This window comes from Puma concolor, chromosome E1 (genome assembly GCF_028749965.1).
Source record: "Puma concolor isolate L17-30 chromosome E1, mPumCon1.1.hap2, whole genome shotgun sequence".
NCBI classification, from domain to species: domain Eukaryota; kingdom Metazoa; phylum Chordata; class Mammalia; order Carnivora; family Felidae; genus Puma; species Puma concolor.
Window position 1 is genome coordinate 63,107,350 of NC_141680.1, and position 20,981 is coordinate 63,128,330.

Here is a 20,981-nt window from a genome sequence, read left to right on the forward strand (position 1 = left end):
GCGGAACGAGTGACAGGAAGACGGGGAAGGAGGAAGAAGCATGCAAGCAAGGAGGCCGGGTGGCCACGGAGCTAGAAGCTCGAGAACAATCAGACCAGACAGAGTCCAAGCCGGAAGAGGTACTTGCTCCCAGCACCCCCTTCCTGGAAAGTAACCTGGCGTTCAGGAAGCAGGGACGAGGCGCCGTGTGGGCACCGGGACTCCCCGTGGGGGGTGGGGGGGGGAGACGTGAGAAGCAGCTCCCGTCAGGGCGCCCTGGGGAACGCGGCCACGCCGGAACCGTGGCAGGTGCCGCAGCGGCGCCGGCAGCGAGCCCTGGCCACGAGGAGCCACGGCGTCACCGACGGGAGTGGGCCTGGCTCGGGTGCCCAGCCATGCGCCGACGGCAGGCAGGGGAGCAGGCGGCTGTGGCTGACGGGTTAATACAGACGGCAGCACGGACGGGATGCTGAGCAGAGACCGAGGTCGGAAAGAAAAACAAACGAGGACAGAAATAAATGCGAAAGAAGAGAGTGACAAAGCCAGGGCGGCAGAGACCACCGGGAGACTCCCGCAGCAAGAGCGCAAGAGCCCCCACCAAGCACGGCCGCTCAGCTGAGGACGACACACCCCGCGCCCCACACTACGGACTCCGGTTCGGGGCGGCTCGAGTGCCCTGGGGCCGCCGGGGCCGCGCAGGAGCGCACAGCCCCGGGCTCCGGACGGGGCCGACGGCCAGCGCAACGGCGGGCAGGGTCCCAGGGCCGCCCCGCGCGCCCCCAGACCGGGCGGCTGAGCGCGGCCGCTCCGGAATCCACTCACGGAAAAGCACCGGGCGGAGGGCGTGCGCTCTCCCTGCAGCACCCGGCATGCAAGCCCGGTCCCGCCTGCGCACCCCCGGGGCGGACGCAGGGTGGTCCGCGCCCGCCACCGCCCGGCGCCTGCCGCCTGCCGGGCCCCGACATGAGCACACTCACCGGTGCTGCCTTCCAGCGGGAGACGTGCAGCTACTTGCCGTGGTGTTCGAAAGGAATGCTATTCTGAGGTGGGGGGAAAAGACAGCCGTTGGTAAGGGTTCCGCCGGCAAGCAGGACTGAGGCCTTCCGCACCTCGCTTCAACTGGGTCCGCGACCCGGCCAGGCTGCCCCAGAGGGGACCCCAGGAACGACGAGAGCAGCCGCAGCCGCTCCTCTCGCCTCATCGGGCAGAGCGTGAACCTGACACTTCCGGATGGGGGCCCACGGTGGGCCCCGCCCCCAGGCCTTGCCTGTGCTTGGCCACCCCTCCTGACACGCGGACCGGCCACAGGGAAGACAAGGGGGCCACGGGTCTTACTGGAAAGGGGTTAACCTCAGAGGCCGTGTCACGTTCTATTCACGGCACCGGACCCGCGAGGCCTTTTCTTCTCAAAGACAGAAACTCACAAACAGGTTCATCGACCAGATGCCCTCTGGGGTCCTCACTGCTCTGGCTGAGAAGTCGGACTCGTGCCCTGGGTCGGGAGCGTGGGGACCGTGCTCTAGCACAAGCCCCCTCCAGAAGGAAGTAGGGGCAAGGAACGGTCACCCTCCTGCAAAGTCTGAGCGCACCACGGTTAAGGGGTGGGGACGAGGGACACAGATATCAACGGTCCCTCCCCGCGCCCAGCTGGAGAGTCAGCAGGGTCCCCCACAGGCCGGCCGGCGGCTCGAGCGCCTTCTGGGAAGAATTACTGCCTCCGACATCGCACATCTGCACAAGACACGACATCTCTTCAAAGCTCACAGAGAACCCAGACGAAAAGCAGCCGCGGGGGAGGTGGACAGAACACGCACGGCCTCAGCCCCATGGGGGCCGCCCTCGCTTCACAGAAGCATCCCTGGCTCTGCCTGCACCCCGCTTCCTTTGGGGGAAGAGTGAACGGAACCCACAGAATCACACAAGCTGGAACTTCCAAACCACCGGGGCCGACACTGGGGGGGGCAACCCCTGCCAAGAATCTCAGAAAGAGACTCTTGCTGTCCCACAGGGTGCCCGTCACCCCCTGTGGAGGGCAGGAGCCTGGTGCAGAGTCTCCCAAGAGCGCAGGTGGGTGACCCAGAAAACCCAAAGGAGGGACCATCTCTGGGTCGGGGGTGCGTCAGGGACACATCCCAGGGCCGTGTCCTCAACACAAAGACCCTAAGAAGACCCCCCAGGGAGACCAGTGCTTCTATCAGAGGGGAGACACCTCCCCATCACACCTCTGGAGCCTCGTCCTTCTGGTCCAGTCCCACACTTCTTCACACGGAAAGCACAAAGAACAAGGACGCGGAACACGGGACTCCCAGTTGCAAACTCGCCTCTGCTCAGTGAGACTTCACAGCAAGGCCCCAGGGCATGTGGGCTGAGGCTGGCCACACTGTGCGGGAGAAGCTGGGCTTGGTCCCAGCAGCCTCGGGCCCTCTGTCGTCCCAAACCTTCCATGTATGTTCTTTTCCCTCAAAGAGAATTAGCTCTGCCCCTTCCTTCACCTTTGCTGGCTGAGGTCGAGAACGTAGATGCTGAGTCCAGACAGAGCCCCTGGGGTCCACAGACTCCCGATTGTCCCTGCCTGGGGTATCTGGGGCCCTGGAGCAGACTGTATGCCTGGGCTCTCGGCCACGCGTGGGCAGACGCTGCCTATGATCTATCTCCTGCTGCCGATTCATGGATTCCAGGGCTTGGGGGAAGAAGCCCATAGCCCTTTCTGAGTCCTGCGGGGAGGGAGGTGCAGTGTGGGGCCCAAGCTCATTACGCTGGCCAGAGTCCTCGAGCCCCACAATTAGAACTACATGGATCCTTAATCTCTTTGGGAAAAAGTTACGTACAAAGACAACCCCTTTCTGGCAGAACTACCAGCAACCTGGAGGTAGTCACACCGAAACTGTTCACTTTACCGGGCTAAAATAAAAGGGATCAGGAGCACTCCCTCCTTGCTCCTCTGCCAGAAGGTCAAGCAGACGCTGCGGAACTGAGGTTCTGGGCAGTTCTCACAGACCCTGTGCTCTCCTAACCAACGTGCTTGGCCCAGCAATTCACCAAGATACGCCCAGCACCAAGCGTGTGCCAGCAGCAGGGCCCAAGGCTAACTCGTCAACGAGAGAGGTACCACAGTGAGCCGGAGGGGCGTGACCCAGGACCCGGGCTTCCAGGGTGCTCCCCAAAACCAGTGCCCGTCCCCCCAACCCCCCGCAGATACCATGGGGCACAGGCACCCGGAGGACCCTGTTGGAAGCAGGAGAGGGACCTGACAGCTACCTGAGCAAGAAGGTCCAAGTGTGTGAAAAGAGCTCATCTGTGGAGGGCACGTGGGTGAACGCAGAAGAGCCACAGCACCAAAGCCAGAGAGGGAAGAGGAGGATGTGAGTGGAAGGGACCCGTGTGCATGACCGAGCCATTTCTCTGAGGACACCTGCCTCGTCAGAAAGAAGGCAGGTGGGCAGGGACCTCAGAAGACGGGAACGCTCACCCGCGCGCTGACAGGCTTGTCCAGGCCACCTTCCAGGGGCCGCCAGCAATCCACGGGGACCGCCTGCCCAACAAGCGTGAGCAAAGGGCCTCCAAGCCTGTGTGTGCCCATGACAGACGTGTGGTGTGAGCAGGCGTGGCATCTCAAGTTTGCACCGGAAGACGGCCAAGCCTCCAGGGCTGGCTTGGGGATGGGCTGCGAGGAGGGCCACAGAAGAGAAAAGGCCCCACTACCTGTCCCAGCGCGGCCGGGAGACGAGCCCTTCCTCTGCACAGCCCGCAGTAGGCTCTGAACTAAGGGGCTGCAGAGCCGCGAGGGGCGCCGCGTCCCTCCCCGCTTAACACTCGGAAAGGACGGCCGAGGGGAAGCAGGAAGGAACGAAGCCCTTCCACACCCTCGCCCCACTCTTCTTGGCGCCCGAAGACCAGCTCGGACACAGAGAGGCCCAAGGGCCGCAGCGTCCCGACCTCGCCGAGCCCGGAGTGCGTGCCTGTGCGGAGTACATACCTGTGAGGTCGACATGCGGGAGGTATCTTGTCGGCCCGTGAGATCGGAGGAGGAGACGTTGACGGGGGCGCCGCGGTGCAGCCGCATACTCACTTTCCGCTCTCTTTCCATGCCAGACACGGGCCGAGGAGAGGTGTTAGCTGGAAAAGAGGAGACGGGGTGAGGGTGAGGCCTCAGCCTCAGGGCAGCCCTGCCATCAGCGAGAGGAGGCCTCTCCTCAGCGGCCTCGGCGTCTAGCACGCGGGGAGGTGGGTGCCGCTGTACCCCGCGGGGCCCCACCAGATCTCCAGGTCGGCAGTGGTGGGCAGGGGCCGCGGAGCGCCCAGTGTGCTGGCTCCGGGCGGACTTTCCCAGGAGCACAAGCAGCGGAAGGGGGCAGCTTGAGGCCTCCGTGCTCAGGGGGCCGCTCATGGAGGGGAAAGAGGGGCGGGGAGAGAGGCTCCTAGGGGAGCCATCCATGTCTCAGTGGCAGGGTCCTCCAAGTCCAGTGAAACACACGTCCCCTGGCCTGCCCATCCTCGGGAACCAGAGTCGACCAGAAGTGGGACGCACACGGCCTCACCCGGTGCGGGGCCCTGCAGCTCCAACAACCAGAGCGGCCAACGTGCACACCAGAAGCCCCGGTGCCTGCTGGGGAGACGAGGCCCCAGCCCACTCACCAGTGTGTGAGGTAGGGGTGAGGGGGGTGGGAGGAGCCACCTCCTGGGTGCCCCGCAGGCGGCCAGAGGCCGTGGAGGGGAGGCCGCGGGCGGCTGGGTTCCGAGGGTGCCTCAGCCGCTCCTCTCGATCGCGGCGCTCCCGCTCAGCGTCATCAGCTGCCCGGCTGGCTCCCTGTGAAGGAAGCAGGAAGACTAGACTGAACAGGGTTCGGTGGAAACTGCCCAAGGGTCCCGGCTGCCCCTTGCGACTCAAGAACACACCAGGGGCACTGGGACCTGCGGCCAGCTGGGATGAGGTGCCGCTCCCTCCAGGACAGTGGCCTGCCCCTTGACCCTATGAGCGCACAGAGGAGGTCCCCAACACTCCTGAACCCCCCTCACTGATAGCAACTGGGTGGCCTCTTCCCTGTGAACATCCACACGGGGACGGGAAATCACACGAAGTCAGGACAGCGGTGGGCCCAACATGCTGGCATCCAGAGGATCCAAGAGGCACGTGAAAGTGGCGGTGTCTGGTGGGTGGGAGGCCTGAGCAGAGCCCAGATCTCCAGCCCCAGGGCGGATGTCAGGCCAGTGCCCACATGACAAGGACTCAGGTAGCCAGAGCTGTCCTAGGAGGACCCACGTGGTGGACACCACTTAACTCGCTCCCAGCACAAACAGCTAGTTACACGATGAACTGGGCGAGTGGGGACAAGACACCCGCCACCACGTTCTAATTACCAGTGCCGTAAGGCAATAGTCTGCAAACGGCAGCCCACGGGCCAAATCCAGCCACCATCGGTTTCTGCACAAGTCTTCCTCCGCACCCACTCGAGTAACACGCCACCCGTGGCAGCTTCTCAGTGGCGGCGCAGAGCCGCGTGGCTGTTCCAGCATGAGCACCACAGAGCTGCGATGAGCCACACCCCAGCCCTGCCCAGAGAAGGGTGGCCGGCCCTACTGGGAGGGGGATGCCGCCAGAACGTTGCCCAGACTCTGGGCGACCTGTGGGGGCACGTCCTGCGCCAGCCCACTGCGGCACACCTGGTTCTCCCACACACGGCACAGACCCCTGCACGAACACCCGGGTACCCGCGAGGCCGCAAAATAATCCTTTCTTGGCTTATGCTGTCTAGAGAGGAGGTTCCGCTCCTCCATCGGATCTTGTCACCCTGGAAAGGTTCCAATTTCTGTTTTAAGCTCGTAACTAAATATAACAAATTTGTAACAAAAGAGGAAGAAGTTCCAAAAAAACCCTGGAAGTTTCTGGCAATAGTATCTCAAGATTAATTAGATTCCTGTAACAGGCAGCCTGCTTTAGAGAAGGCAAACACCAAAGCTCAAGTTCTGCACCCCCACCCCCAGCAGTCACGTGCAAACCTGCATCCATTCAACAACCCCCGAACAAAGGAAGTCAACGCACTTGGACCCCAGGCACCGCGCCTCCCGAGCACCCACCCAGCTCGCTCACCCACACGGCTGGGTCCAAGGGAGGAGGGGCAGGTGGTCATGTCACCTGGCAGGAGCCCTCGGCCTTGGCCATACCCCCCTGCACGACAAACGCTCGGGAGCCACACCTCAACATCAGAGGCAGTCAAAGCCATGGCGCTCTTGGTGAGGAGAATGATAATAAAATGACATTCTCATGGTCTGTCATTCAAGTAAGAGCCCTGGTTCCAGGCAGACCTGCGCCAGAAGACACATTCCACTGGCTCCAGGGGGGCCAGCGCTGACACAGTGCCTTCTTTACTGTCCCCTCACCGGGATCTTGCTTCTTGGAACCTCCCAGCCTTGGCTAGATGCACCCCACACTGGGCCAAGACCCTAGCAGGTGCACTCGGCTCCCCCTAGGCGGCAGACACGCCTTCTAAAACCTGCACCTCGTCTGGCGGAGGCCTCTGTCTAACCAGCCGGCAGAGCACTTACAAATTTGAGCATGTTCCAGTCGAACACGTAGTCATAGGAGAAACCCTGGCGGTGGAAGAGATTCCTGAAGAGCTGCCTCAGGTAGGAGTAGTCAGGCTTGTCGTCAAAACGCAAGGAGCGGCAGAAATTCAGGTACGTGGCGAACTCAGCTGCAGAACAAGATACTCAGTGCTACCTAGCAGTGCCCAACGGGGCGCTGGTGGCTGCAGATGCTCTCGCCACCACTGCCTGCCACACACCGGGCACGCGAGACATGTTGTCCGAAACACTGCTCACACAGGGAGGGAACTGAGACTTCAGGAAACAGTTTAAGAAAACCCAGCACCACAGAGCACAGCCTGGTTCCCCCCAGGGCATTTCTCCATAGGAACAAAGAACTCCATGGGTCCTTGGTCCCGGAAAGCAGAGGAGCACCAGGGACAGGAAGCCGCCACCAGCCCAAGGACAGGTCACCCACGGACTCTTCCCCTCCTCACCACGCGGGACTCGTTGGCCTCCCAGCACCCCCACCCTAACTCCACCCTGAGACCACAGGCCCACCCAGCGCCTGCACTCGAGGACACGCACAGGGGTAGCTTTTACACAGCACTTCGATGGGGGTGGACATCTTCTTCTCGCTGATCCGTTCGTACTTCTGCCTCTTGGTGGCTGCCTTCAGCCCCTGCCAGGGCAGAGAGCCCAGATTGAAGTACATGAGCACATAGCCCAGTGACTCCAGATCATCCCTTCGAGATTGTTCTGGAAAAGATGGGAAATGGGTTAAGAACAGCACACGTGCGCCTGCAGCTGCAAAGCCAAGACCCCAGGCGCATGCTTACTGGGGAAATGCACTTTTAAAGCTACAGAAAATACTCTCGGATTCTTTCTCACCACAAGTCACCCCTGATGTGCTTTTAGGGGCTCTGGCACCCCTGGATGGGCGATACCAATATTAAGTTTACTGTCAGAAAGCCCAGCCACTTACCCGCCCCCACCACACCTCACAAAAGGTTCTCCACAGTCCGGACAGTCAGCCTTCGCTACAAAGGTTCGATGACAGCCTCCATGCCAAACATGCTGGCCACTCCCAGGGTGTCCCAAGGGGCTTCCCTTTCCCTGAGCTAAGGGACGGACATGCCCAAGGTGGCCTGGGCCAGTGACCGGGGGCACAGAAGAGCCCACCACCCACGGGCTCACCGATTCCAAGATGCGTGTTGATGGAGGCGTACCGCGCCGTCCCAGTGAGGTTTTTGTTCTCGCGGTAGGGGATGTGCTGGTGGGTCCTGGCATCCCGGTACTTCTTGGCCAGCCCAAAGTCAATGATGTAGACCAGGTTGCCCTTCTTCCCCAGCCCCATGAGAAAGTTATCTGGCTTCACATCTCGGTGGATGAAGTTCTTTGAATGAATGTATTCGATGCGACTAATCTGGAAGCAGAGAAGGAACGATGAGACATTAAACCCCAGCAGCAGCCTTGGAAAAGGATCCTGGCTCGGCAGAGTGAGGGCTGCGCCCTTAGCTGCATGTCCCGTGCCCTTGGTCAGAGCAGAGTAACTCAACAACCAGTGAAGGGCGCCGATCGGACCACCTTCGGGACCCCTGCCGTCTTCCTCGCAGGCTCTGGTGGTGGGTGGACTGCTGGCTGGTGACAGGAACGCCCCCTTCCCAGATGAGGGTCTGCACCAGTCGGCCTCTCTGCAGAGTCCCACACGCGAATGGGTGACGCCGTGTGGGGCAGTCTCCAAAGCCGGCCAACCGTCAGTGCCTTGCAGCAAAGGTTACCGTGTGCCCACTTTCTCCCCACCCACCAACAGGCGTAAAACAAAGGGAACCGCACCCGAATGCGCCATCACACTGCCGAGGCAAACCAAGCAGGCATCGAGCACCCGGGCTCCCCGGCACTTTGGAAAGCAGGGTTCTTACCATCTGGTCAGCAAGCAGCAGGACAGTTTTGAGGCTGAATTTCCTCGAGCAGAAGTTGAACAGGTCTTCCAGGCTCGGTCCCAACAGCTCCATCACCATGACATTGTAGTCCCCCTCCGCCCCGCACCACCGAATGGTGGGGATGCCCACTGCAAGAGAAACCAAACACGCCTGTGCTCACACACTCAGACGCACCACATGAGACACACGCCATGCGACAAGGGCTGGCGGGCAGTGGCTGGAAGTGACACGGGGAGAGGCCAGCATCCCGGGTGGCGGAGTGAGCAGGCGCGAGAAAGAGAAGGTGCCAGAGGACAAGAGGGGCTCGTCTAGAAAGAGCGGAGTTCCCATCCACCTCCCCCCCACTCCCTGTCAGCACCTCCCGTCAGCGTGCTGCATGTGTCACAAATCACAAACTACTACGGGCTCGCTGCTGTCAACCAAAGTCCACACCGTTCAGGTGCCCTCGGTTTTCCTGTCATCCTCTGTCTGCCCCTTCCTCACGTCGCCCCAGGCATCTCTGGACTCAGCCATCTCTCACGTCGTCCCTGGTTTCCGGTGGCCCGGCAGTTCTGGGGGTGCTGGGGCCGCCCCTCTGTTGGGATGTGTCTGATGTTGCGTGATGGGCTTGGGGAGGAAGACCGCAGAGGCAGAGCGCCCTTCTCTTCACGTCAGGGGTCCGTGCTGTCAAGGTGACGCCATCACTGCGGACACGACCTTGACCGCTTAGCTGAGATGCGCTCATTCTCCCTTCCCAGTTCTGTTCTCTTTGGGAGGCCGTCACTACGTATGGCCCACACCTCGGATGTTGGGGGGGGGGGGGGGTCATGCTCCACATTCTTCGGGGTGGGTGGGGGGAGTATCCACACACATTACTCAGGTTCTTCCACACAGGTTTGTCTCTTCTCCCCCAGTTTACTTATTCAATCATTTTTTGGGAACATTACGGGCCTACAGGTACCTATGTCACACTCTGGTCTGCACTGCAGCCCCCCCCCCACCCCGCCCTCCGGTCACTCACTTGGCTGTCCGTGGTGCTCTACCCAGGGCCCCCAGAGGCGCCTGAGTCAGTCCTGAGACCATCTACCAAACCCATCAATCGAGGCTTTTGTGCCTCTGTGTTTTGAGCACTGCCTCACTTTCTGACACTAAATGTTTTTTAGTTCAGCTTTACAGCAAGTCCTGATACAAACGGGGCAACCCCCTTTCATTCTTAAAATCAATTACTTAAAATTTTTCCATGTTTCATAAGAACAAATCCAATACATTGTCTTTTTAAAGCATCACGAAGCAAATGTCTGTAGCACAGATCACCTACCCAGACCAAGAGCATTCTTGAGAACCTCACGTGCTGCACATTACACACTCCCGTGCACTTCTCACTCCCGTGCTCCCCGAATAACGACCATCCAGAACTGTGTCATTCCCTTGCTTTTAATAAAGTGAGGGTGCATGATTACTCAGCCATAAAAAAAGAAGATCTTGCCGTTTGCGACAACTTGGATGGACCTAGAGTGTTAGGTTAAGTGAATTAAGACAGAGAAAGACAAATGCCATATGATTTCACTCATATGCATCACCTAAAACCCAAAACAGACAAGCAAATAAAAAACAAAAACGAACTCATAAAGAGAATAAAGTGGTGGTTGCCAGAGGGGGTGGAACAAACAGGTTAAGGGAATTAAGAGGTACAATCTCCCAGTTATAAAATAAGTAAGTAAAAAAAAAAAAAAAAAAAGAAAAAGTCACAGCAATGAAAAGTACAGCACACGGAATAGTCAATAATATTGCCGGAGCACGGTATGGTGACAAATGTGACCACACCTGTCGTGAGCACTGTGTGGCCCACAGGACTGTCGAGTCACTATGGTGTACACCAAAAACTAATATAAATGAATCACAGTTCTATTAAATAGTTTTGTCAAAAAGGACACATGTTGTACAGTATTCCCTTTGCAGAACAGACCACAGTTCACCACTTGGACTGTTTGGGTCTGCTTCCATTATAAACAGTGCTACTCAGTATACCCGTATTTATGCCCACGAGTGCAAATTCTTAACACACGAAGTTCTCGTTCACATCTAGTTTATCCCCCAGGCGCGTACCTACAAACACAGAGCACAAGTTATCTGACCGTACGAGATAATGTCAAATTGTTTCCAGAGACTCTCTGGAGAGCCCACTCCACACACCCACCAGCAGTGGGCGAGTCCCTGCTGTGGAAGAGGACCGCCAGATCGCTCAATTTTTATCACCCGAGTGGGTATACAGACGGTGTCACGCTAAATTCTCAATCTGGATCTTTCTTCCATGTGGTTACTGGCCACACGTTTTCTCTCTGAAATGTCGACAAGTGTCTTTTGCCAACTTTTCTATCAGGGAATCTTCTGCCTGTTTTATAGCAGTTCTTTAAAGATTCTGGATACTAAACTATTGCCGGTTTTATGTGAGGCATATTTTTTTTTCTTTTGGGGTGTTTTGATGAGGAATTTTAACAAAGATGAATATATCAATCTTTTTCTTAATGAGTAATGTTTCTGGTATAAGAAACCGTGAGTCAGAAACAGATACTATTATTTTCTTTTAAAAGCTTAAAAATTTCCCTACATCCAGCCAAAATGGGAGTAATAGGGGCCCAATTTACCCTCATATCTGCAAAAACAGAAGACTTAACAAAACACAGGACACGTGGAAAAACGGTTTCTAAGACACTGAACGGGAGACAACGAACGAACAACGCCCAGGCCTGACAGACTGGGCACAGGCCGCCCCCTCCCAGCCTGAGTGTCAGCAGAGACGCAAAGACTGAGCAGGCAAAAGGAACCTGACTTCATCCCATTTATGACCAAGTGGAGGAAGGATCTGAGCAGCAGAGTTAATACCGAGCGTGCAAGCCAGCGGAAGTCACAGCATCTGGCGTCCAAAGATGACCAGGTATGCAAAGAGGCACAAAACACCCGCGCTGAGAACGGTCCGCTGAAACTGGCTCAGGTGTTAGAATCAGCAGAGATGGACAACACGTTATCAACTCCAACTATATTCCATGTCAAAAAGTTACATGAAGGCACGGCATGGGGGATTTACGAGACTCAACTCTAACTTCTAGAAAGGAGAACTACAGGGTCTGAGATCAGACAGCATAGAAGAAAAGATGTGTGACTCGAGGCACAGAACTACTGGAAAAGCAGCAAGAGTTTCAGTGAGCTCCGGGACAGCTTCGAGCCACCAGACACCTGCATCACGCAGCCCCCAGGAAAGAGGGAGGAGGGGACAGAGGGGATGCTGGAAGCAGCAGCTGGGTAAAGACAACAAACCCACCAACCTAAGCTCCGCGAGCCCCACGCACCGGGGCCACAACGAACATCGCACAAGCGTCCAGACCTGTGAATCAAATCGCTCACGACTAGATAAAGAGAGCATCTCGAAAACAGCCAGGGAAACGCCACGTGACATAAACCAGACAAAGACCAAGATCACTGCATGCTCCTCGGAAAAGCACAGTGGGAAGCCTCTTTCAAGTATGGAGGAAAAAAGCCTCAGAAAGCGAGTAACGAGAAGATCTCCAGGTCTATAAAAAAGGTGTAGACTCCATCGGCAGCAGACCTGCACTGCTACGTATCGGAAAGGCCGCCCTGCAGGCAGAAGGCAGACGGAAGCGTGGGCCCGCACAAAGGGTTGAGAAGCACTGGAAATAACAACGTAAGTTCACACGTAAGGTTTTAAAATTACTTAAGTCCCTTGAAAAGATAGGACTGTTCAAACGAAAATAACAACGCAGCGTAGGGTTTATCACATGCAAATGTAAGCGCCGGAGGACCGGACCACACAGGCTGGCAGTGAGGGAAAGGAAGCACACCATCACAGGCAGACGCCCTTGACACACACACACACACACACACACACACACACACACACACACACACACACACACACACGGGTTGTAGAAAGGCCAGCGCACGACATCAACTTCAGACCGAAGGGCGCACAAGAGCTGGGTCCGCATGGGACACAGCAGGCTGCCATGCAGAGCGTTCCCAGGGATACGCCCATCATTTCGTAAGGATACAGGTGTCAGCTCATCAGGAGAGTGTTAACAACTCCACCCGTTCATGCAGCTAACAGCACAGCTTCAAAACACACAAAGCAAAGCCGCAAGGAGATCGGCAAACCCACAGCTTGACGGAGTCCTCGGCAGCCCCTCGGGCAGCAGAGCACAGTGTCCTCAAGTGCACACGGGACAGTCACCAAGACAGACCCAATGCTGACATAACACAGGCCTGGCGTTAAAAGGATTCTAGTCGTACAAAGTGTGCTCTCAGAAGACCATGAAATCCAGTCAGAAATAACAAAGAGCTCTCTGGAAAACCCCCAATATTTGGAAGCTACATACTATGCTTCAAAATAACCCATGGATCAAGGGAGAAATCAGAAGAGGAATTAGAAAGCATTCTGCACTAACTGAAAACCCAACATATCAGGATTTACGACACGCGCTCTCGTAGTGCTTGGGGGAAATTTATAGCAACTAAACGCCTGTATTAAAAAAAGACACATCAATGACGTCAGAGAATTGGAGATTAAACCCAAAGTAAGCAGATGACGTAAAAAATGATCGAGTGGTAGTCAATGAAACAACACAGAGAGAGCGACGACTGGAACCAAAAGCTGTTTCTTTGAAAATATTTTTGATAAACTTCTACTCAGACTGCTCAGGGAAAAACAGAAAAGGCACAAATTACCAATATCAGCAAGAGGCCTCCGCACACAGGAAAAGGCTAATAGAGAACTATCATAAACAGCTTTATGCCAGTAAATTCAGGAACTCAGATGACAAATGACCCAGGCAAACTGAAAGACACCAACCATAAAGCCCTGGTTACTGCTGGCGGGAGCGTAAGGGAACAGCCACTGGAAAGCAGCTGGAGGTTTATTCAAAAGGAAAAGCTCTCGCCTCCTTCTGATTCGGCCACTCCACCCCTAGACACTCACCCATGAGAAAAGGAAGTGACTGTCCACCTGAGCACCTACACAAACGTTTGCAGCATCTTTGGAATGCCCGATACCTGGAACCAGCCCGGACGCCATGAACAGGTGAAGGGATCGAGAACCGGGCGTACCCGCCCAGGGAACACCGCTCAGTGCGCCGTGGGAAAGGAGGGGCAGAGGTGTGAGCTCACACACGCCACTGTCCGGGACGCACCGTGTCACTTCTCACGCTCCTAGAGAACTGTGCCCTGGGCCCCGTGGTCTCCGGATTTCAGCTGCCCTGGCTGCGTACACAAGACGGTCTTGCGCACTTTAACTCCGCTCTTAATGCAAACATCCCGGTCTTGTGTTTCCAGGTGACGCCCTCCTTCCTGCGCCGGGCTCTCAGGGCAAAGAGCAGTGTCGGGCAGGAGCGGCCGCAGGACCGCGCAGCGGGAACGCGCTCTGCCGTCCCACCAGGACGGACAACTGCTGGCAGAGCACAGGAGCCACCTTCCTTTTACCAGTTAGAGTGGGCTCCTCTGCCAGGGTCCTCTTGAAACCCCTCCACCTTCATGGGCGACGAGTTTTTAACCGGGCTGCCCCGTGACTTGATCTCTTCCTCCTCGAAGATCAGCAATCAGTCTGAACAGGAAAGGCGATGCAGAGGGGTCAGGAGAAGGCACTGAGAGGAAGCCAAGGCTAGGGGAGGCTGGTCTATACCCGTGACGAAGGGTTCCTACTCAGGACCTCCGATCATAGGACCTCGACTCCCTTCCCCTACCAGATCCTTCACTGGCTCAGGCCAGGCCTACCAGCACAACAGTTCATGTGTGTTTGAAAAAATTCAAGTTGGTCATGACAGCTTGTAAGAGAGCCTGAGCTGCCCTGGGGTGCCAGATGAAGGCCCCAAATCTTTATCCTTGAATAATGCTGGGCTTTCCTGCCTCGGCTTCCAGAGACTGTGGTGTCCAGGGCCGGCATCCTGTCCTGGTGCAGCAGTGGATAGGGCCATGGTGGTGCGTGCGATGGAGCGCACTGGGGGAGCCACGTGTCATCCTGGTCCTGGCCACCCCCTTAAGATCGCTGTGTCTGCCAGGCCCATAGGACTCATGAGCTGCCAGCTGAGTGATCAAGAGGCGGCCTGACTTGGGTAAACACAACAAGTTGCTCTTTCTCCGTATTCTTCTGGGGTTTTATGGTTTACAAACTTCTTTTTGTATTGAGAGAAAAACAGCCAGATGATCTGACAAAAGGCTCTGCACCAGGCAAATGATCTCAAACACAGGCTTGAGGGACCCCTTCTTAGAGTGTGTGTGCAAGTGGTGGTGGCGGGGGGGGGGGGGGTCCTTGAGCCATCCATCCTTTCTTGGTGTCCCCTTCCCCTACTTCCTATTTTGGGCCAGATCTTCTGTCCTGAAAACTTAACTCCTACCCTATTCCTTCCTCTGTACCCCACTCCCACCAAAAAGCTTAAACACCTACACATTTAATTTCTGGGGTGATTCCATAACTCTTAAGTGATTTATGCAAAATTCTGAAGAAGCCAGAAGATGCCATTCCTTGTTCCCAATCCCGAGTCAAGACTGATGTTTGACGTGATTCATGCCAAATACACTGCTGTATTCAGATGGATTGAACCTTCTTTCCTACTTTAGTCTCTAATCCTATGGAAGACATGTGGGGGGGGGGAGGGGGGATGAGCTCCCATGCAGAAAGTGGGGCTGGGAAGGGCCATTGGGAAGGGCTCAGTCGGTCGGGGGTCTGGCTTCAGCTCAGGTCATGATCTGGCAGTTCATGGGTTTGAATCCGCCTGCTTTGGATTCTGTGTTTCCCTCTCTCTCTGCCCCTCCCTCACTCATGGTGTGTCTCTGTCTCTAAAACAAACATTAAAAAAAAGAAAAAGAGAGAAAGAGAGAAAGAGAGAGAGAGAGAGAGAGAGAAAGGAAGGAAGGAAGGAAGGAAGGAAGGAAGGAAGGAAGGAAGGAAGGAAGGAAAGAAAAGAAAAGAAAAGAAAAGAAAAGAAAAGAAAAGAAAAGAAAAGAAAAGAAAAGAGGGGCTGGGAGACCAAGAAGGGAAGACGACTGGATTTCCAAGTCCCTCAGGAGTGTCCCTGTCAGGACATGTATGTCAGAGGGGCCACAGGACTGTTTAGGAGATGGGTGAATGTAACTCCGTGTTTAATGCAGGAAACCAAAGCTTTCTGTGGAATCTTGACTTTCTGGGGAAGGAGGGACACATGTGCCTACCCGTCCTCTCCCAGGCTCCCTCCTCTTGTTCCTGAATTGCAGGAGGCTGAGCCTCCAGGTTCAGTGACCCCATCCCTAGAGAGTAGGGATGTGACGGTTTTGCCACACAAGTACCTCCCCCTTTGCATAACACAGGCACTGACCCTCCCCTTCCCCTGGAAAAACACAACGAATAAAAAAAGACTTACTGGCATGTAGGGGAAAATGTTACATCTTGTAACTGCTGTTGGTGGAATGAACGGACTGTAAGTCCTACAGGGCAAGCGAGTTACCCAGCCTATCTCTAATGTGTCTTTTTCGGTTTCCTTTACAAATAATAAGTTTTATTTCTTCCTCTCCCATTCTTGTTCTTTAACGTCCCCCTTGCCTTCTGTGCTAGTGAGGACACGCCATACCACATCAGAGAGAAAGGGGGAAGGGGAGACCAAAGACGACGTGGCTCCGACAGAAGCCCAGACGCCAGGCAGGCAGGAGGGGAGCCCTGAGCACCCAACCGTCCAGGAGCACATCCCCGTGGGCACACACGGCACCTGGGGCCACCCTGCAGGCCTGCTCCACGACGCATAATGCCATTCCCAGGAAACAGGGACTGAATGTCCTCGAGGCACCGTCCCCAAGCGCAGGATGCCCAAAGCAGGAGAGAAGCAGCTTACGGAGACGTGACTTCACCGACCTGCGGCTGTGGTGGCTCGGGGGTGTCTGGGGAGCACGCGGGGTCAAGGGAAAGTTGTAGAGCACACGACGACCGGACTGCGTACATTCAAAGACTGCGTGGGTCAGAAGACGGGTGTCAGGGACCACGGCCCGTTCACGTTGACGGGGTGTCCCGATGGCGGCACTTTTCTTCACTGGCGGTTGACACCAGCACGTCTTGCCACCACAGCGTCAGGGAGCAGAAAAAATGCGGTAGAAAGCAGAGCACCCTTGCTCTCAAGAGTCCTCTGGCCTGAAAATGTAGCCTGCTATGTCCTGAGCAGACTGGAAACCGAGCGGTGAGGCCCCAGGAAGCAGTCAGCCACACGGCCATTCGCGTGGCAGTCCCCACTGCGTGTCCACAGACTGTTCCTCTGTGACATCAGAAATCTGAAATCGCATGCCGCTGTTGGGAGCCCACGCAGAAGCAAGCAAGGCCGGTGGGGCTAGAACAGCAGGGCCAGAACATGCTGCCCCCACCCCTGTGCCATCTGGATGGGAAACGGGCCGCCTGGTGTAGCTATGTGTGGTCTTCAACGCTCGATGGGGTCCAAAGCTACCAGAACATACGCTTGGGGGGAAAAGTGAGGGGACAGGGACAGGTAAATGCCTTCTGTTTCTACCTGCGAGAAGTTCTAGTATTCAACATTAATGCCAATACAAATTTTCACGAAGTTTTTTGCAACTCAAGCCCAACACAACCGTAAACAAAGCTGCCACACATTTCTAGACAAGGTTATTAGATTTTTAAAAACAAATTTCTTGTGGGGTGAAAGAAACACAGATTTAGAAACAAACTAGGCAGGGATGTTGGGGGAGAAGCTTGAGCCGCGGCCTCCCCTCCAAGTGCACCGGGGGTGGGCACATGGTACCCAGGGAGGCCCCGCTGCCTCTCAAGCAGGTGGGAGTTACAGGCATTAACTTTAGTATCAATCCCCGCATGTTCCATGTGCTCTCTGCTATTGTGAAACACTCGTTAATAGAAAGATGGTGACTGTCCAAAACGAAGCACAGGCACTGGCCCGGACGCGGACGGGCAGACGACAAGAGAAGTGAACTTGGGGAAGCCGCACGCCTCTCCTGCGCCGGGGTACTTGCTCACCCTCACCGCCGGCCCAGGCTTCGCACCCACACGCCACACCCTCCCGAGCCTTGACCGGAAGCAGCTGGGGACTAAACGAACGTTCTCTGCTGAGGGGTTACCAAAGAAGGGAGCGGTCTGAAGCCACTTGGGGGCCATCGGGACGGGAAAGAGCAGTTAATATCTAGGTTCTGCCAGGCAGTCAGTCTGCTGCATTTTGAGAAGAACCTGGTGTCTACCCAAGTCATTCGCCGACACAACTAATCAAGATTTCTGCCACTGCAACTTTTTAATCCATCACCGCGATCAGGTGTGGGGAAGGCGGAAGCCTCTTGGGGCGCACTCGGACCGCTGACTGCCAGGGAGGACCGCGCACACCTCCCCAGAGGCAGAGCTGCTGTGCGGCAGTGGCCTGGGTGCGACAACGCTCAGGTTCAAATCTCTATCCTCTGGAAAGTTCCGCAGTGGTCTATGTTTCTTCATTCGTGACACGAGGCTGGTGACACCCACCATACAGGACTGTCGTGGCGGCAAACGCGCCAGCGTCTGGAAGTGAGGCCGACTCCGCCCCCAGGCAGCCTGCCGGCCTGAAAGCAGCCATCCCTAAGCTCTCCCTAGCCAGGCACACCGCCACCACCATGGTCCGGGCAGGGTCCAGACGACCCTGTACAGCAAGCTGGAGAGTGCAAGACAGCCGCGTAGCTTCGAGCTTCCTCCTATGATGCCGTCAGTATCGACCACGTGCGAATACGCCCAGAATGCAGTGTTCAAAGCAGGTAAGAAGAGCCATAATCACAGATGCTTGCTGTCCCTCCACCACGACAAAGCGATGTGCGCTCACATGAGGGGTGACGCAGAAGGCTAACTGGCAGCAAAGCGGATTCCTGCATCTTCTCTCTGCGGCCCTAGCTTCGTCCTGTTTAGGAGAGAGGCACAGAACACCACCGGCACCATGCACTCTGCCTTCCGGGACATCAGCTGTTTTCCAAAACTGACATTTTACACTTTGTTTTGTCTTTTAAACACCTTGATGATATCTACCAAGTGCACATTTGAAAAAGGAGTAGGGGAGCCTGGTGGCTCAATCCATTAAGCATCCGACTTTCGATACCAGCTCAAGGTCATGATCTCTTGGTTGGTGAGACTGAGCCCTGCATCGGGCTCTGGCTGACATCGCGGAGCCTACTTGATTGTGTCTCTCTCTCTCTCTCTCTCTCTCAAGCTCTCTGCCCCTCCCCCATTCATGCTCTCACACACTCAAAATAAATTAACAAAACAAAAAAAAAAGGAGTAAAACTCATCTACGTGTGGGGGATGGCCAGATGGGGAGAAGGTCCCAGATTTCTAGGACCCGAGAGAAGGTGGACAGGGAGACTAAGAAAGCAAGTGGTCCTTCAAATCTTAAAGTCCAGGTTTCAAAATGAGCTGCAGTGCTGCAGCCTGGGCACCTAGTCCCACGACAGAGGCCACGGTGCGGGGATGGAGAAGCCCCATGCTGAACAGAATGAGCTCTTCTCTGTTTACAGTCTCAGCCCCTTAACCGACTCCTGTCTGGGGTGTCAGCCAACTGATTTTGTCCCTGCTGCCCTCTGGCCCTCCAGCTCACAGAGATACTGCTCCTTAACATTCAACCAGACTTTTAAGCTGGGAGGCGGCTTTATTCAACCTCCAGCACCAGACTCTCCCCAGCCATGAAGGCCACGTCCCGAGTCACCTCATTCTCACCACCTTCGAAATGGTACAGACCATCCCTGATACCTGAGGAGCCTACCCTCTGCTGAGGATGGCCAGGGAGCAGCCATGCCATCTGGGTCCTCTGCTGACCACTCCCTGAGGCCAACAAGGGGCGATTTTCACCCCCGGGTGCCAGTCAAGAGCCCACAGCCTCCTCTGGTCCCAAGAAAGGGCCCCATCTGCGATGGGTCCTGCGGGTCCATGTGTGTTGCTGCTAAAGAGACACTTGCTCCTGCGTAAAGCAAGAAACGTCGGTTGCTCGTAGCAGCACAGATTTCAGGGGAGGGAGGGGACATGCCAGAGTGGAATCGCCAACCCCCACTGTTCCCCTGACAAAAAAGCGAATTCAGACTCTGAAGTTTTCACTTGGCAAAGCGCCAAGAACACCCAAACTATGAAAGTACCATGGAGGCATCCACTGTGAAGGATTTCCGAAGGGGACGCAGCACCTCCACTCTCTACACACAGAGCCCTGCTGCCGGGGATGGGGGGGGAGGGGGGGGGCTCCTTGAGGTGGAGCGTGGTTATGTCCTTCCCAATGCTGCAGTGTCTTCGGGACTGAGACCCCCAATAAAATCCCCTCTTGCTCCATTAGCCAAACTATTCTGAAGTCCAGAGAATTCCAAAAGAATCGGAAACCAGACATCGGGCACCCTCAGGTCCGAGAGGTTTCACAGGATTGTGACAGTAATTGAGCTGGAGGGGATCACAGAGTTCACTGAGTTCAAACTCCACTTCACTCAGGAGCATTTGAAGGGACTCCCCCAAAACTGGGGGCAAAGCATGTGACTGAGGCAGCACACCCAACAATCTGTGTCTGAAAAATCACAATTCGCATGAACCCGGAGTCCAAAGACACTATCGGCTGACGTGAAGCTAAGGAAAAGCGCAAAATCATGCTCTACGTTGAGTAAGGCCCTCTGCAGGCCTCACGGTCTGAAGGAAGCCACATGACCCTTCTCCTCCCTTCCCCGAATACACCAGAGGCTCTGATTCACGACGCATTCTCTCTCATCAAATACAACCCTGGTTTTCTTTTGAACAGGTAAAGGGCGTACCTCCTCCCTGCATCATTTTGTAGATTTTGCTCTCAATGTGGAGCTGAGGGTGTTTGGTTTTGACACATTCAAGCTTGATGGCAACTTCTTCTCCTGCAGCAATGTCCGTACCTTGGCAAAGAAAGAAAATCACAAACATTAATAATCTGGTGTCCACCACCTAAAGCAATGCTACAACACACTACAGACCCTCTGCTCTGCTTTCCACCACTGACGGGGTCAGTGGTTAACAAACCCCTGTGGAAAATCATTACTTTCACTGTTTAAACAGAAGTTTTTGACGGGCATAGAAAAGTCTCCCTTAGTGTTTCATCGCTCATTTCCATGTCTCCACCTGACCGTGTCAATGGGAGAGCCGGGGACAGGGCAGTGCACTTCTGCCCACAGGGCTCCCATCTTTCCTGCCCCAAACCTCCCTGTCTGATCTGTTGCTCGGCCCTCGCATTCCCAAGGCCAGGCAGTGGGGGAGTTCCAGGGTGACTGTGTGCTCCCCGTTTCTCCACGCTGCTTGGACAAGTGGGTGGGTGTGAGCCTTTCTTTTTACCAAACCCCCACCCAGCTATGTCCACCCAGACCGGGCTTCGAACCGCACACACCTCCAAATACTCGGGTGCCTTTCCAGGGGCTCGGTTCCCACAAGGAACCCAGCAACCTCTCCCTTCCTGGGGAACAGGATGTCCACTGAACATGGACACCATACCAGAGGGTAGACTCGTTCTCAGAGCCCAAACTACACCTATGCAACATGAACTTGTCATATACTTGTTGTTAGTTTTA

At 55.8% G+C, this 20,981-nt stretch overlaps 1 protein-coding gene and 1 long non-coding RNA gene across 9 annotated transcripts in view; both read right to left on the bottom strand.

Annotated features, from left to right (window-relative positions):
* Positions 1-20,981, bottom strand: part of CSNK1D (casein kinase 1 delta) — a 33,183-nt gene that overhangs the window by 5,636 nt on the left and 6,566 nt on the right. For 4 of the 8 annotated variants that reach the window (XM_086688318.1, XM_086688317.1, XM_086688321.1 and 1 more), the window contains exons 2-8: positions 20,205-20,315; positions 8,424-8,572; positions 7,699-7,927; positions 7,090-7,260; positions 6,523-6,671; positions 4,615-4,786; positions 3,956-4,095 (exon numbers count right to left, since the gene is read on the bottom strand). In XM_086688318.1, the coding sequence (XP_086544444.1) occupies positions 3,956-4,095; positions 4,615-4,786; positions 6,523-6,671; positions 7,090-7,260; positions 7,699-7,927; positions 8,424-8,572; positions 20,205-20,315 (1,121 nt within the window). Of the gene's footprint in view, positions 1-956; positions 1,020-2,471; positions 2,694-3,955; positions 4,096-4,614; positions 4,787-6,522; positions 6,672-7,089; positions 7,261-7,698; positions 7,928-8,423; positions 8,573-20,204; positions 20,316-20,981 lie in introns of all 8 variants that reach the window. The other 4 variants (XM_086688316.1, XM_086688315.1, XM_086688322.1 and 1 more) reach the window with 2 other exon arrangements.
* On the bottom strand, positions 9,842-13,618 carry LOC147574610 (uncharacterized). Its single transcript, XR_015244362.1, has 2 exons — positions 12,336-13,618; positions 9,842-12,297 (listed from the first exon to the last, which is right to left on the bottom strand). It is a non-coding gene; the product is annotated as an uncharacterized LOC147574610 (long non-coding RNA).